This window comes from Lissotriton vulgaris, chromosome 5 (assembly GCF_964263255.1).
Source record: "Lissotriton vulgaris chromosome 5, aLisVul1.2, whole genome shotgun sequence".
In the NCBI taxonomy this organism is placed as follows: Eukaryota; Metazoa; Chordata; class Amphibia; order Caudata; family Salamandridae; genus Lissotriton; species Lissotriton vulgaris.
The window spans coordinates 343,128,072-343,145,108 of record NC_141693.1 but is presented as its reverse complement, the minus strand read 5'-3'; the positions used below and the strand labels follow the sequence as shown (position 1 = coordinate 343,145,108).

The window sequence follows — 17,037 nt, the reverse complement described above, 5'->3', positions numbered from 1 at the left end:
GGCATTTTCCACTTGAACCAGTCTCTCATGAGAAAAAATAAATGAAAACAAGTAACTGCTAAAAAAAGAAATTGCACAAACTATACCAAACAGGAAATATATAAGATGACCTTTGCTCAATAAAAAAAATTAGTCTAGGTCTATAAAACATCCTAGAATAAGGGATCTGATCTGAAATGGCAATGCACTGACTTGGGATACGGACAATACAAACATGAATTACTCAGTGGCTAACCCCTGACATTCCAAGTCAGTACACTAAAACGGTATTCCAACAAAATATTATTTAAAAAATATCGATTTACACAAATATTGTGTCAAATATAGTACGATGTTATGAACATTGTGCAACAGAATACTGACATAAAAATATCCTTGATAAGAATTTACTATTGTTTTTTTTTTTAATAAGTGATAGGAGATATTGCTTTTTAAATATGAGTGGTTTTTATCAGTTTTCCTGTTATAAGTTGATATTATTTTAAAGTTGTGTGTAATTATTTTTAGTGTTGTATTTTCATTTGATAACATATTTAAAGGTTTTTTCTTTTTGTATTTTAGTGTATTTTTTTATTGATGGATTGTTGGGTCTTAAATAATCAATTGTTTTACTGGTTAAAGTAGCCGGTTTGTTACTTTGAGTGTTAACTATATGAATTATTTTCTTAATTCTTTATTAGACATTTAAAAATGGTAATTCATTTTTAAATTGTTCTTGGCTAATTAAATAATTGATTATGTGTATTACTTATGTCTTTTTAATAATTTGGACTTGAATTACACATAGTTTAGGTTTTTATATAATTTTTTGTAATTTTTTTAATGCCATTTTCTGTTCGTTTTTTCTATTGTTATTTGAGTTTATTGTTGTGGGTGTTAGAGCTTAGGGAAATGGGGCAGGTGTGTTTTACATTTATTTCTGAATATTTTTAATTGATTCCTTTTAATATACTTTTATTTATAATTGTATTTGTTAATTTATTGTTTTTGTTTTTAAATATTTCTATCAATGATATATTGATATAATGTTTACAATTTTGTAAAGCTTTTATTTATGTGGAGATCTTTTTCATTCACGACAGTTGCCAATAGGTAGTTATAGTAAGGACCTAGTTTCAAATGGGAAAAGTGTTTTTTGACTTGCCTATATCTTTGGCACCGGTTGACGAATCTTTACAAACTTTTCTAGAAATAGTGCCTGGTGATACTCATTGTGCATGGAAAGTTTTGGAGCGATCCATCAACCCGGGGCTGAGAAAAGGGGGGGGCAAAAACATGCGTTTCCCATGTTAAATCCCATAGGAAATTCAGACACAACTACAGCCCGAACTGCTGAACGGAATGACACAAAATTTGGCAGAAAGATAGCTGTTGGTACAGAAAGTGACCTTTTTGTAAATTGATGTAAATCCATTCAGTAGTATTGGAAAAATGTTTATACATAGGGACTTGGATCCTCCGAGGATCCAACAGTCCCCATGCTCAAATTTGATTGGCTGCCAACACTTCCAACCAGAAAGTGTTAGCAGCCATTGTGGAACTTGGTTTCAGCCGAGTCCTCCAAAAAAATGTTTTAAAAAGAGACGGTAGCATGGTAGCAATACCCTGACCGCCTAGAATTGTGATGAGCATCTTTTTCTTTACATTTTCGGCTGGAGCTATGCTGAATCAACAGCTCCCACCATTTTTTTTTAAAAAGAAGTGCATGCTCCCATGCTTCGCTAATGTTTAGCCCCCAGGTGTGCCAAGTCCCAGAGGTATCAGGGAACAGGGAATGCCGGCGCTGCACTCCACACGCCCCGAGGACCACCACGTCCCAGGGCAATTGCTTAATTAAATGTGGGGCCCGCATGGCCCCCTCATAGCCCCGGGGACTGCCACCTTCCCAGGACAATTCTGTGGGCCCGCCTGCACCCCCGGGACCGCCACCCACCCAGGGCAAATCATGATAAATTAATGCTGGCAACAAATATGTGTGCAATAAAACAGATAAAAACATTACTCCTGCAAGCAGGGATGCTATTTTGAGGTGCTCCCTGCAAGGGGAGCATTGCCGGGTCCCGCAGGAGTCGGGAGCCAGCTGGGACCGTGGGGTCCTTGAGGCTCTACCCATGGGCCCAGGAGAGGTGAAAGATGAAAAGTTAAGTTCAGACTGGAGCATAAAGAGGCAGAATAAAGGTCTGAAATTGGTAGAAAGTGGAAGACTAAAGGTCAGCAATGAGCAGAAAGAGGTCAAATATAAGTTAAAAATGAGCAAGAGGCACAATAAAGATGAGCAACAAGCAGAAAGAGGCAAAATAAAAGTCTGCGATGAGCAGTAAGAGGCAAGATGAAGGTCAGAAATTAGGAGAATAAGGCAGACTATAGGTCAGAAACGAGCAGAAAGAGGGAAAATAAAGGTCAACAACAAGCAGAAAGAGACAAAATAGAGGCCAGCAACGAGTAGAAAGAGGCAAAAGAGAGGCCAGCAATGAGCAGAAAGGGGCAAAATAAAGGTCAACAACAAGCATAAAGAGACAAAATAAAAGTCAGAAATATGCAGAAAGAGGCACAATAAAGGCCAGCAATGAGCAGAGAGAGGAAACATAGAGATCAGAAATGAGCTGAAAGAGGCAAAATAGAGGTTAGAAATTAGCCAAAAGAGGCAGAATAAAGGTCAGAAACTAGCAGAAATAGGCAAAATAGATGTCAAAAACAAGCAGCAAGAAACCAAATGAAGGTCAGAAAGAAGCAGAAAGCAGCAGAATAAAGGTCAGCAACGAGCAGAAAGAGACAAAATAGAGGTAAGAAACAAGCAGACCGAAAGAGGCTGAATAAAGGTCAAAAACGAGCAGAAAAAGGCAAAATGAAGGTCAGCAATGAGCAGAAAGAGGCAAAATAGAAGCCAGCAACTAGCTGAAAGAGGCAAAATAGAGATCAGTAATGAGCAGAAAGAGGCAAAATAAATGTCAGAACAGCAGAAAGAGACAAAATGGAGATCAGCAATGAGCAGAAGGAAGCAAAATAAAGGCCGGAAATTAGAAGAAAGAGGCAAAATAAAGGCCAGCATGAGCAGAAAGAGGCATAATAGAGATCAGTAACAAGCAGAAAGAGGCTAAATAAATGTCAGAACAGCAGAAAGAGGCAAAATAGAGATCAGCAATGAGCAGAAGGAAGCAAAATAAAGGCCGGAAATTAGAAGAAAGAGGCAAAATAAAGGCCAGCATGAGCAGAAAGAGGCATAATAGAGATCAGTAACAAGCAGAAAGAGGCTAAATAAAGGCCAGAAATTATCAGAAAGAGTGGAAATAAAGGCCAGAAATTAGCAGAAAGGGGCAAAAATGGTGAGATATTAACAGAAAGAAGGAAAAGAAAGGTCAGAAACGAGCAGAAAGAGGCAAAATAAAGATCAGAAAGGAGAAGAAAGAGGCAGAATAAAGGTCAGAAAGGAGCAGAAAGAGGCAAAATAAAGGTCAGCAATGCTTTCTGAGAATTGCCAAGACTGTGTCGCAGGCCCCACCCCCTTTATCAACTGCTCTGGACTGGGGCCTCCTGGTGCACTACATGTTGGGGATGAAGTCCCCTAGGCTGCTGAGGGTTGTTGGGGGCCAAGAGCCCCTATTACTGTGACAAGTAAGTCCCCCATAGTGGGATTGCTGAGACATGGTCAGAGGCCCGACCCCCTCTCTCAACTACTCAGCACAAGAGCCTCCTGGTGCACTAGTGGTTGGGGTTGATGTCCGCTAGGCTGCTGCGGGTCGTTAAGGGCCATGAACTCCTATTGTTGTTAGAAGTAAGTCCCCTGCAGTGGGATTGCTGAGATAAGGTTGGAGGCCCCACCCCCTTTCTAAACCACTCTGCACAGGGACCTCCTAATACACTAGTGGTTGGGGATTGATGTCCCCTAAGCTGCTGAGGGTCGTTGGGGGGCAAGAGTCCCTATTGTTGCCACAAGTAGGTCCTCCACAGCCGGCTTGCTGAGACATGGTCGGCGGCCCCTTTCTCAACCACTCTGCAAAGGACCCGGGCTTGATTGCGCTCACCTATTGCACAAAACAATTCCACAGAGTTTAGCGGTAACTCTGCATTCATATGATACAATGGGAATAGTAAATCTGACCCCTAATAAAGTCCAATACTTTTCCTACTGTTTTACTTAGGTTGGAATGGGAATAGTAAATTTGACTGCCCCAAAGTCCGGCACTTTCCCTACTGTTCCTCAGGTTGGAGTGGGAATAGTAAATCGGACTCCTTCAAAGTCCATCACGTTCCCTACTATTGCTTACATTGGAGTGAGAATAGTAAATCTGACCCCTTCAAAGTACAGCACTTTGCACATTGTTGTTCAGGTGAAAGTGGAAATACTAAGGGCCCTATTACGAGTCTGGTGATCCAAGGACCACCAGACTCGTGGTGGCGCAGCTATGACAGATCCAGCCACCGCCGCAGCTGCAGTCCGACTGCCCGATTATGACTCAGGCAGTCAGACCGCTGGCTCTGCCAGGGAACCAGCATTCCCTGGCATAAGAGCAGCAGTCAAAGGCCACAACATGCTTGGTGGGACTTCTGCGGTCCCACCAATCATATTACGAGTTTACTCTCTGCGAAGGTTTTCATGGCGGTTACACCGCCATGAAATCCCTTGCAGAGAGGAAACAATGGGGGCCCTACAAGGCCCTCTGTGCCTCAACCACATGTGCATGCACACGGGGGAATAACATGTGCCCCCCCTGTGTGTACGCACATAGGTTCCTACACGGTATGGACGTGCAGGAACCTTGTAGTGGGGACCCATTGCTGTGCGTTTTTTAATCGCACCGCCGCATTTAAGAGAGGCACCCCCACGTCACCCGCCTGCCAGATTACTAAAAAGTTGTAACCTGGCGCGACCTTTGGTGGAGAGGTGGCACAGAGTTTTGCACCACTGCGCCACAGCTCCGCCAATAAGTCGTAATAGGCCCCTTAATCTGTTCTCTCAAAGTCCAACATTTCTCTGCTGTTGCTTAAGTTGGAGTGGGGCTAGTAAATCTGATCCCTCCAAACTCTTGAACTTTGGCTACTGTTGCTTATGTTGGAAAAGAAAGAGTAAATATGAACCCTCTAAAAAGCCACACTTTCCCTACTGTTGCTTGTGCTGGAGGAGGAATAGGAAATCTGACAGTTTCAAAGTCCAACACTTTCCCTACTATTTCTCAGGCTGAAGTGGCAGTAGTGAATTTGACCCTCTCCAAGTCAATTTCTATAGCATTTTTCTACAAATGTTTTAACTTGCATTTGGGTGATTTAATTTTAAAAGCTAGTTTAATTGAAATTATTTTTACTATTAACATCTCAGAGTAGTATTATTTGTATTTTTTATTATAAGACTGTTATTTTATACATTTTTTAATATTGTGTGTGTGTGATTATAAATATTATAAGTATGTTTAACTGACGATATTTATTTAAATGCTATTTTTTTGCTTTTATTTTGAAGTGTATATTTTTATTTTGTGTTTGTAAGTTATAAAATTGTATATACTTTTGATATTTGTATTTTTTAATGTAAAATAGGAAAAAGTTATTATACATTTTAAAAATAAATATGTTTAATACTTACAACTCAATATATAGAAATATTTAATGACGATATTGTGTTGAATATTTTTACAGTCTATATTTTTATATTTCATACAAAGTATGTAAAGTCTATATTTGCGTCTTCAATATTTGTTGCGAAGGTTTTTGTTAGTAAGGCCAGGGCCTAACAGCTGGTTTTTAACAGGGAACTCTGCGCCTGGCTGTTGAGGTTGGTTGCAGGGGGCTTTGCAAAGTTATGGTGTATACAGAGACTAGTAGGTATAATGTAAACATAATAATGTGAGAATAGCATAATTACAAATAATATTTCTATAGATCATTTATATGGATTTTAGTTCTTCTTAAAGTGTGCTTCTGAACAGATTCACATTCTTAGGAGAGTGCCTGAAGACAGCATCTACTAGATCTGTGGTTCCCAAAGTGTGCGCTGCGGCGCCCCGGTGCGCCGTGATGAGAAGCCAGGGGCGCCGCGGCGCCGCGCAGGATGTGTCTTCCCTCCATGTAAAATGTGTGTGAATGACCAGACTCCGGCCGGCTCTCCGACGCCGCACTGACCCCGCCTTCGCCGCCCGGCCGCCTGGTAGAGGCCTCGGCAGCGCCGTGTGACCCCCCGCACATCCTCGAGGTCTCCATCGGAGCCTGGACATTTCTCCCCTCCTCGGGTTTCCCTAGTATGTCTGACGCCCAGGCCAGGTTCTGCAGCTATCGAAGGCCGAGCGCACAACAAGTCAGGGAATCGGCCTGAACAGTACTGGAATTGAAAAACAATTTTACCTCTGGGAATCCATAGATTGGGGGTCAAAGTGTGGCAGAGGAAGGGGGCTTGGAGTCACGAATGGGCAGAGCTTTGAAAGCAAAGTGTAGCTGCCAACCATACCTGCAAATATTTAAGAGGAAAGTGGGAAGTTAAAAGAAAATAATCGGAAGAATGTATTTCTCCCATTGAATTCCATGGCGGGAGGCAATCAAAATAAAGCCATTCCGACCGGGTCTCCAGTCTGAATCGGGTCTATTAGCATGTATGCTGCCAACTTATACTTTTTTTTAAATCTGCTGTAAAGAAATTGCCCAGAAGGACACATGGCAGAATTTTTTTTCTAGCTTACTTAATTGGTGACAAAGAGGCTGCGTTTTAAAAAAATCGTACAGGGTAAGACACCTGCTGAAGAGATCTTTGTGTGCCCTGCAATTTTGAGGGGATTAAAATAGTGGTAACATAACTCTGTTGGTCAATGCAGTTCTGGGAGAGTTCTGTGGTTTGTTCAATCACATATTTGACTCAAAGTAGAATAGAAGGTCCATGTCCCTGCTGTAAAGCACATTGTGTAAAATTCCGATTGCATTTTTGCATTTTATGTCGATAGGTAAGTGGTCTACTGCTCTTGCACTATGATAATTCCCCCAGCGCCCTGCCGCGGTGCTGGGTTGCTGTGTACCCGGAGCCCCTCGCGGGACCTCCCCCCATGAAGCATGGATAGCCGGGACTTTGCGACCCTGCCCCACCTGCTGTCGGACTAGGGCAGCCTGGCGCACCGGATCGCGGTCCTGGGGGCAGTGCAGCACCCCAGACCCTTCCAGGCGGGCAAGTGCTTCCCTTCGCCAATCGCTATAGGGGCACATTCATATTCACCATTGTCGTGCAAAGCCCTGGCGAGGATGGCACAGAGAACCCCTGGCACTGCCAGCAGCAAGGGGCACGGGAACTGGATCACACAGAGCGTGGACATCTCCGGTGGGGGCACGAGGGATACCATGTCCTGCGGGTACGTGACCATTGTACCGGGAATGTCAGCAACTCCTACATCCATGCAAATGCAAGGCCCCAAGTGGGAAGAAAAAACCCGGGGGGGGGGGGGGGGGGCTCTCAAAGGGGCGCGGCCGTTGTAACAAAGGGCGTGGCCTAAAACACTCAAGCCAAAAATCCGTGCCTAGCACAGTGCGCTGCCTGACCCACTGGCAAAAAAATGGTGGGGAGCCACGGCCAACCGCCAACTTGGTCAAGGGAGCCACGGGTCAAAAAAGTTTGGGAACCGCTGTACTAGATGCTCACTGTACCTGCCGAATTGTGGGAAAAGTGTCACTCTCTCTTATTTTTATAGTGCAAACCTAGCTGAAAGGCAAGGGAACATGGTGAATGGTCAAAAGTACAGCCAGCAAGTAATTGGAGGGGTAGGCTGAGTGCTTAGAGCTGAGGTGGACAGATACTGCGCCATGGTGTAGAGCTCTTTAAAGAGGTGTGTCTTCAGCTCTTTCGTAAATTGCAGCAGGCTCGGGCCTCCTCACTTCTCCTTTAAAAACAGTAAACGTGGTCTGCCTTTGAGTAATTGCAATAACTTTAACGCACTAGAAATTGTCCAGCTGAACTAAATTAGGCGTTAATTTGACACTTTGTCACCATGCCTGTTAGAAAAACTCACAAAATGTCAGCACAAGGTGTCGCCGAGCCAGGCATTAATGCACAAGGACCTCTGTGTTACTGCACAAACCTGACCATTGTAAATGGCCTCTCAGGCTCTTTCATTAATTATAGAGTGAAGCCGATACCGAAGGCCTACCTGCGAGGCTTGAGTTTCCAAGCCTGTCGAAGCAGCGTGAACAGCTCCACGCTGCTTCGCGGGACAGGAGCGCTGCGTGTGTCACGTAAGGCTGCCGCTTCCTGGTAGCAACTTTTCATGGGAATGCACGTTCTCCCGCACTAACATTTCATTGTTCAGCTACTGGTCGTTGTGACGTTACAAGTCTCAATAGCTTTTTATGAAATCGGCTGTGCCCTATGCTCACAGTTTTATGAGCGAGCCACTCCAGGGGAACAGACCTGTAAAAAGTCCACGGCTCCGGGGATGGTCCCCGGAGCCTTACAGTGCTGTTCCCCTGGAGTGGCTCGCTCATAAAACTGCACACAAAGGTGGTCGGATTGGAAGACTGAGAGATGGCTGGAAAGCGGAAGGAAGGTGGAATTCAGTGAGTTTGTTTTGGTCGTTAAGGAACTTGAAGAAAGGTGGAAAGGGCAATTTAAAGATGCAGGGCTTTAAGTGGGCAGGGTCTAGCAGGTGCCCAGACGGGTCCCTATCGGTCTCTCCATTATCGTCCTCACTCTCAGAATGGGAAAAAAATCTTAACTCTGCAGAAGTTCACTGATTTTGATGTCATTTCTATGTTTTTGCATTTCTATATTGCAAAGCTCGAAGTGCTTTACATGAGCACTAACACTGTCATCTTCATGTGTTATTTGTTAGGTACAGGCGATTAAACGATTTGTCGAGAAACACAGGATGCTGAGACTCAAACCTGATCCCCTCAGCTCCAAAGTTAATAACTCTGGCCATTACTCCACAACCTCTCGCGCAGGAACTAAATCATTTTCAATATTATTTACAACGAAAGCCATAGGTGTATGTATGCATTATGTATGCATGTAGTATATGTATCTTTTCAAACTAACAACCTTTGACAAAACCAATAGTCCTGGCTTGTTGTAGGTGTAATGTTACGTGTATTATATATGGGGAAGCAATAACAGAAGCAGCAAAACACCAGTCCGGCGAAACATTGTACTGAGCACATATTTAGCAAAAGTGTTTTAAGCCACGCCCTTAATCATATCGGCCATGCCCCGTTGATAGACACCCCCACCCACAGTTTTTTCATCCCACTTAAAGGCCTGAAAGATGGATGAACTAAAATTAGATGATAGGCAGGGAGGGGTAGCTTGAAGAAATTAGCTTTTCGCACGAGGAAAGGAAAGAGAGGGAGGAGGGAAGAGCATAATGTATAGTTTGGCGGCTGAGAAAGAATTGCGGCTTAAGTAGGACTTACCTCGAAGTCGCATCCTCCCTGGGTGAGCAGCCACTGCAAGCAGGACAGGTTGCCGGTAGCTGAGGCATCGTGCGCCGGGGTGGCCCCGTTGCGCGCTCGGCTGTTGCCCGCCACCCCCGCTTCTTCCACCAGGAACCGAAGGCAGCTCAGTTTCCCGGAGCGGGCGGCGTGGTGTGCCGCGGAGGCCCCCAGAGGGTCTCGGAGGTCTGCCTGCAGCAGCCCCTCTGCCTTCAGGGTCCGCAGGCTCTCCAGGTCCCCCTGACGGGCCGCGTTGAGTGTCCGCTCCAGGGCCATAGCTGTTCCTGGCCAGTTCAAGGACTGGGTGGGGGGGAAACCTCTTTAACAAGTGGGAACAGTTACAGGACCCATCGTCAGCGCGGGTATTGTTGCGGCGCGAGCCATGGATGAGTCTCCTCACACTGCGCTACAAAGGCGCGAAATCGATAAAGCGAGGCTTGCAGGCGAGGTGACAGCTCAAAAACAATAGCATCAAAAACGCAGCTGGCGCGCGGAGCGGCAAACTGGCAAGGGAGTCCCCGCCATCCGTCAGCATTACAAATGACAGGTCAGCAAGTGGTGACAGCTCCACTGAGGGTAGGGTACCAACTTCCAGCGAGTCCAAGTGTGAGCAAATCCTCCGAGTGGGGAACAGCACCCCCCTGCTGAGTTCAGGGCTCGGCCACCGTCACTTCTTTTGGTCCAGTCTTCTGTGTCAGAGAAGGAAAAGTCCCTTTCTGCAACCCCCGCCTACGCATGCAATATTTCTGCACCCCTAGTCCGTCTCTCCCTGCCGCGGTTCATAAGCGGTTTAGCCAGCTCAAGGTCGCCCGTCACTCCCACCTTCCTCGTGCTGTGTCCTGGAGCAAGTTTCCCAAGTGCTGCCGGTGTCGACGAAATGTCCCCTCTGCTTCTGTTTCAGCCGGCGTTGACTTATCTTTAGGGTGGGTATCCCCGTGTTTATCCCCCGGCTCCAGTTGGAGTGCAGCCCTAGGATAACCATAGCAGGTGCTTCATGCGCGGTCCCTTCCCTCTGTTGTCTTCCTCCTGCAGCCAGTGAGAGCGGTCATTGGCCTCCCTCATCCCGCCCCTTTCACTCCTGTATGGCGCGTGCGGCAGGAGGGCATTGCTTTTAGCCGGTCTAGCCCCTCCCCCGGGCTGCAATCCGACCACCTGTTGCAGAAGCACTGGAGATCTTGTTCATGCTAGTCTCATGAGGCGGCCTCCAGAGGCACTGGTCTTCTTCTGTCCCTTTTCTCAACCCAGCCCCTGCCTTCTCTTGTGGTGCTTTTCAAATCTAGTCGGCTGTACATTTCCTGGGGGTCCTTATATTTTAATAACGCGTGCTTGAAATGAAGTGGTACTGCTGCTTCTTGTAGTTCTATATACAGGGCTTAACGTGGGGCGGGTCGTGCCTGTTCTCAGCACCAGCAGTTCTAAAAAGCAGGTGCTTAGACGGGTCTCTATCGGGCTATCCATTCACCCTCAGGAAGAACAAAAAAAATCCTAACTCTGCAACAGTGCCACCCTTCACTGCCTTGGATGTAACTTCAAAGAGACTTGTTGTAATTCTTTCATAGTCTCATCATTTCGGAGCTGAAACATTTACGATATTACATACAACGAAGCCATACTTGTTGCTTATTTATCTTATGCAACTAACAACCATTGGCAAAGTCAATAGTCCTGACTTCTTGTAGGTATAATTTTGCTTGTATTATATATCTGGATGCAGCCACGGCCCGTGGAGGGAGTTTCGGTGGGGCAGAGAGGCGGGGCGTGCTACGAAATTCGTTTTATTAATTAAATTGTTTACTTACCTTCAATTATCCATACTCCGGTTTTTAGCACCCCCCACCCTGCCCCTCCACCACCCCGCCTCTCCGCCCCACCGAAACTCCCTCCACGGGCCGTGGCTGTCTGGATGCAACGACAGAAGCGGTAAATTGCGTGTTGGGCGGCGCACTATGCTAGGCACAGATTTTCAGCGTAGTTTTAAGCCACGCCCTAATTAGATAAGCCACGTCCCTTTGAGAGACCCCCCAGTATTGTTATTCTAATTAACCCCTTGGCGATAATTCTACCACGGCGCTGGGGGGGGAGGGGCTGCGCGGCACCTCCATGCTCGTGATGGAACCACTCCGTCTCGAGCCACGGGCGCGATGCGCTTGTGACGGAGTGGTTCCGTCACGGCCCCACCCGCTCAATAAAACCGCCGCACAGGCGCGGAATCCCTGCAGCGTGGGCGGGGCGGCCGCGCCGTGACAAAACCACTCGTCACCAGCACAGGGCGTCCATGGCTCGTGACGGAGTGGTTCCGTCACGAGCACGGAAGGGGTTAAAGCTCTGGCTATAAATCTGCCTCAGGTCTGCTCAGCTAATCTAGTGTCTCTTCCTGAGGTTGCTCTTGATCTTCTGATGACAAGACTGCTCCTGATCTACAAGGATGGGGAAGGGGGAGGGGGGAGACCTCCTGATGCAGGTGTGCTCTGTAGTGCCCCACCCACATGTTTCTTTCACTGCTACAGATCTTTTGCTGAGGTAACTCACAATCACCCACAGTGCTTTAAGTGGAATGAGAAAAGTGTGTGTGTGGTGTCCTAAATGGGGCTTGGTCTATATAATTAAGGGCTTCACTTAACCACATCAACAACATGGTGTGTGATTTCCATACTATGCCACCCAACCAGTATTTTGGGTCCTCTCTGAGATTTATATCATTGCAACCAAATGTATGACACAACAACTGATGTACACATAAAACCAGGGAGGACCAGCATTGCCAATGGTTTTAGCTGTTTAAGATAAATGAGTGACAACACTGATTTTGTTGTAAGTGTTTAAATTCTGACATGTGTTGAGACTGAGGTCGTAAATGAGGCCTGTGGAAGGGGTAGTGGTCTTCAGAGAGTCCAAATCACTCCTGTTATGTTCACTCTATGTTAGACATGAATGCCCTTTTTATCTCCGTATCTCCTAAATCCTCATATTTTACACCTCACCTTGCTGCTCTTCAGCATCCTGTTTTCTCTCTCTCCTGAATCAAATTCCTTGCATCTTCTTACCTTCACCAACCCCCAAAACGCCACGCACTCATTCACCTGTAAACATTATATTTTCTTTTACGTTGGCCTTGTCAATATTTTGACAATTGTGTACCTCCTTTATACACATTTGCACAGAACCACAATTGCAACTGGAAAACTTTACCATTGCTTAGTGCGCTCTGCAAAGTGGCCAAGGATTGGATGACCATGTATTCTGAACACTTATCTGACTCACCGACAGGCATAAACTCACACTGTTTCAAGCCTCAACTCCAGAGCTCTCTATCACGTGTTGAGGCAACTCACTTTGAAGCATTCACCAAACAAGAGTAATATGCTATACAAAGAAAAAATACATAAACACAGTGTCCTTGACATAGCAAACATTCTTGGGGCATGCACGATTATGTAAAACATGTGACATATAAACAGGAACTAAATTGCTGCCATGGATTACTCTAACATTTTTTTACTATTATTTTTCAGAAATCGATCATTGCTTTTCCTGTAAAGTTAAGAATATGAATATAGGACCTAATAGGGACCTGTTTCAATGTTTGTTTTTAATTGCTATCAGGTCTGAGACCCAGAGGGACCTAGCCCACTTAAAGCCATGATTAGATACATGGGGGGGGGGGGTCCTGTGTAATTTGACTGTCCTACGTTCTCCTCCTCCACCCAGTGTGGTCTAATACAACCTACCTATGGCTGCTCCTGATTATTTGCGTCAAGCTGTTCTTGATGTTCCCCAAAGGTTGCTCCCCATCAACAGAGGGTGCCCTAATACAGTGGCCACTTTTAATCTACTACTGATTTACCGCTGAGTACATTGAGCAAAACACAATATACTGGAACGTATCTAAGAGCAATTTTTAGAGGCTGGGATTAATTCAAACATTCCACCCATCCCTTTCATCTTTTCTCAGTGAGACATGCTATGTGTCACCAGGTATATTTCTAAGTGCCATGGGTATGCCCAGACATGAACCCCCCTAGCTTACTCTACCACAGGGCTCTAGTTGCCCACTCTGATGAGGCCCAACAAAGTCATTCCATATCAGGGGTAACTTGTGTTCCTTCCAAAGGGGGACAGCCTAGTCATTTGGGCTGAACAGACACTTCTCACTATAGCTGGACAAAGGAGCCTTTCATATGGGTGAACTTTGTTTGTAGTGGCATCATGATCAAAAAGACAAAGGACTGCAATACGCCCCAAAGTAATTACCAATGACTGAGGTTAATTAAAGCATTCACATAGTCACTTTAATGTTTCCTCAGAGACACCTTAAGAGAAGCACTGGTCAGTGCACGCTCTAGCACACACACGCGCACACACACACACTGAAATGCAGATTTAAGTGATGGAGAATGGAGAAAAGAGCTGCCAAATTATGAACTTCATGGTACACTTTAACACCATGACAGTAAAGGTATGGTATTTCGGTTGTCGCTAAATTACACTTTATTAAGCAGTGGGTGAAAGGGTCTGATGTTAAACAAAAAATGACTATAAAAGACCAGCTCAAAGCCTGCTTCCCACAGAGGTCATAACCCAAATGTATTTTCCGTTAAAATGCAATGCCTGCCAGCTTTCCCCCCATGGTCACTGTTGGACTTGTCCCTTTTGGCAGGTTCACCCCGAAACATTTAGCATTTTCTGTAACCTGGTGTTGCTGATTTTAGGCCTCTGAGCACTTTAGCACTGTCGTCCAGTGTAAAGTGTATGCGCTCTCTGTGCACGTGTGGTGAGATTGGCCTACCGTCCCATAGGAATGCATTGGGGATTCCCATATCAGTGTGTGTCAGTGGTAATTCATGATGTGGGAGGAGCAGAGTGGTCGAGTTTAGTATGTATGAAATGGTGAGAATAAATCCTGCACAATGGTGTGCACAGATTTATTATGACTATGGGAGAAATGCCACCTTTAGAAGTTGGCATTTCTGTGTGCTATGTGTCTGCCGGCCTGATGTGAATTGCATGTCTGGCTTCTGAGTGACAGGGGCTGGGAGGTGTGTGTGGCTCCAGGAGGGGCAGAGTGAGTCACCGCTGGGCTGAATGGGACCTCTGCATTTGGAGTAGGTGGGAGGAGAAGTCCCTGGTCTCTGAATAGGATGGTTCCTGCCCTAGTGAATGCTGGCTCTGCCCCAATGTGGTGTGTCAAATGACGAGGCCCCACCTAACAATGGGGAAGAGGAGCCCTGTCAACAGAGGGCTCCAATTCCCCCCTGAACCAGTTTCTGCTGATTATCCAAGCCCTGTACTGGCGCAGACAAAGAGATTTTGGGATATAAATGTAGAGGCTGTGACCCAATGAGAGGTTGTTGAGTTCTTGTTCCTGAATCCTGCCGGGGCGTGCTGCTGCTGGGGCCCAGGGTGCGCTGCCATGAGGGCTTGCCTCATTGGGCCATGCATTGCCCTGTCGTCTTCCAGTACAGTGTCTGCATCTATTCTTTCCCTTTCCATGGACCTTCAGGACACCTAGCACCTTGGTAGCATTATATTTTACCCTGCCAGGAAGGGGAAGCGTGGGCTGCGCAGCGCTGAGCTGCCTGCCGTTTTGGAGGGAATCCCGAAATGGGGATTCTCCCGCCCAGTGATGCCGTGGAGCGGGTACCCACCCGCTTATGAAAATTTGATAGCGTGTGCCCACCACGCTTTTTGCTTGTTATTAAATGGCGGGTGCCAACCCCGTGATTCTGCTGGTTCTGGCGGTGCCCTCCCAGCCAGCATCTTTGATCCCAGCGGGAGCCCACCCCACGTTTCACCGCCGCGGCCCGATCAGCCAAACAGGAAGTCAGGCAGTGTGGGGCCAGACGTGGGGCGGGACTTATGCCTCACCAAAGGAAGTCAAGCCCACCGGAGACACGGTGAGGGGAGAGTGCCGGACGGAGACTAGAGGGCTCCACAGTGAAGTACCGGGTCCCAGGAGGGGGCCCGGGTGATGGGAGGCGGTGCGGTCGAGGCCGCTGATGACAGCACAGGGCTCCCATGGCAAAAAAAGAGCCCCGCGGTGTGGAGATTGCAGTGCCGGGGGCACGAGGCACATTGCCGGTGCCTGCCCCCACTGCCTGGAAGGGAGCAGCAGAACCCAGGCGAAGTGAAGGGAAGAGTCCTGTCCAGAGGAAGAGCCGGTGAGTAGGGCTCCTCCATAGTTGGTGCCGACCGAGGCACCGGGTGAGTTTGGGATCCCTGAGCGGCCCCATCTGGCAGCGGGCCGCTCCAACGATGAGCCCATGTGTTCAGTGCCACGAAGGGGTCCAGAGAGCACAGAGGTGCCAGGCTCCCACTATGAATGGTGTCACAGCTGCGCAGCCGCAGCGGGAAGCTGCAACGGGCAGCTGCAACGGGGGCACATTTATTCATAGGGCCCCAGTGGGGGGTCCTGAGACGCAGTGGTGGCTGTTGGCTGAACCCAGCTGTCCTGTGAGAGCGCAGGCTGCTGCATCGATGGGGGGCAATTTGTCCTGAGAGTCGCAGAGAGGAAAGAAGAGTCAAAGTGAGTGCCAGGCCTTCCTTACCTCACGGCTGCCCAGCAATTAGTGGGCAGCTGCTATGTTTAAGCCAGGGAGCATGGAGGACTCCCTAGAGGGGACCCAGGAGGCACCATGGTGCCCGTGCATTGCACACTTTTTGCTCTAGCTGCGAGTGGCAGCTTAGCGCCCTGACATTCTGAACAGAGGGCATTTGAGCCCTAGAGATGGCCAGGGGGGCCAGAGATGTATGTGATATTAGGAAATGTGATTCTCTACTGTGATTCATGCCTCTAAATGCATTTGGGGATGAGATTATGTGCCTAATGTGTTTAAGCTGTTGAGGTTATTTCCTACTGTTAGTATACCCCTAATGTGAGTGATGCTTAGGAGGTTAGGGCCTAAACTGTTAGACTGGTGAGGTTGGCATATAATGTATTTTGAACCTAATGTGATACTGTGCACATTATGGTTTATGTTACAGGATGATGCTGAGTACAGTGGTTACCAGTGATTACTGGTTGTACATTTATGATATGTCTTAATTTTACTAAGTTCACTTTGTGATGGTTCTGACAGTGGTCCAGTGGGCCCTGTCAGGTGTATATAATCCCTTGTAGATATTACCTAGTGCCACGTGGCACAATGTATATTATGTGATTACTATTCTAATGTGTTATGAGAATAAAAAGACTATTTTTGATATAACCTTGTGTGGAGTTCCTTTTGTGGTGTGTGTGGAATGCTGTTGCTGTGTGCATGCACAAACGCTTTACACATTGCCTCCGGGATAAGCCTGACTTCTTGTGCCAAGCTACCAAGGGGATGAGCAGGGGTTATCTTTGGCATGTAACTTCCTTACCCTGACTAGAGTGGTGTTTCTGCCTGCGTTTGGAGCAAACCATAGCCAACCAGAAATCCCATTTCTAACAGTCACCACAGTCAGGTTCCTGTCAATCTGCCCCATGAAAAACTGCAGCATGTCCTGATGTCTCTAACTTGCCATGTTCCTCAGATAACCTTAGCCTCAGCCCAGATTCCAAAAATTCCTTCCAGCTCAGCTTGTAAGATGTCCTTTGATAAACCTACTGAGTTTTCCACCAAGTTCATGCTCTCACATCCAGTCAGGGCCAGAATGGCTCACATG

At 46.8% G+C, this 17,037-nt stretch overlaps 1 protein-coding gene across 1 annotated transcript in view; it reads right to left on the bottom strand.

The window, feature by feature from the left end:
- The window catches only part of ESPN (espin), a 1,077,204-nt gene extending 1,067,508 nt beyond the window's left edge, over nucleotides 1–9,696 (bottom strand). The window contains exon 1 of the mRNA XM_086921582.1: nucleotides 9,376–9,696. Coding sequence (XP_086777708.1) covers nucleotides 9,376–9,669 — 294 coding nt within the window. The 5' untranslated portion in view covers nucleotides 9,670–9,696. The remainder of the gene's footprint in view (nucleotides 1–9,375) is intronic.
- Nucleotides 9,697–17,037: the final 7,341 nt, after the last annotated feature.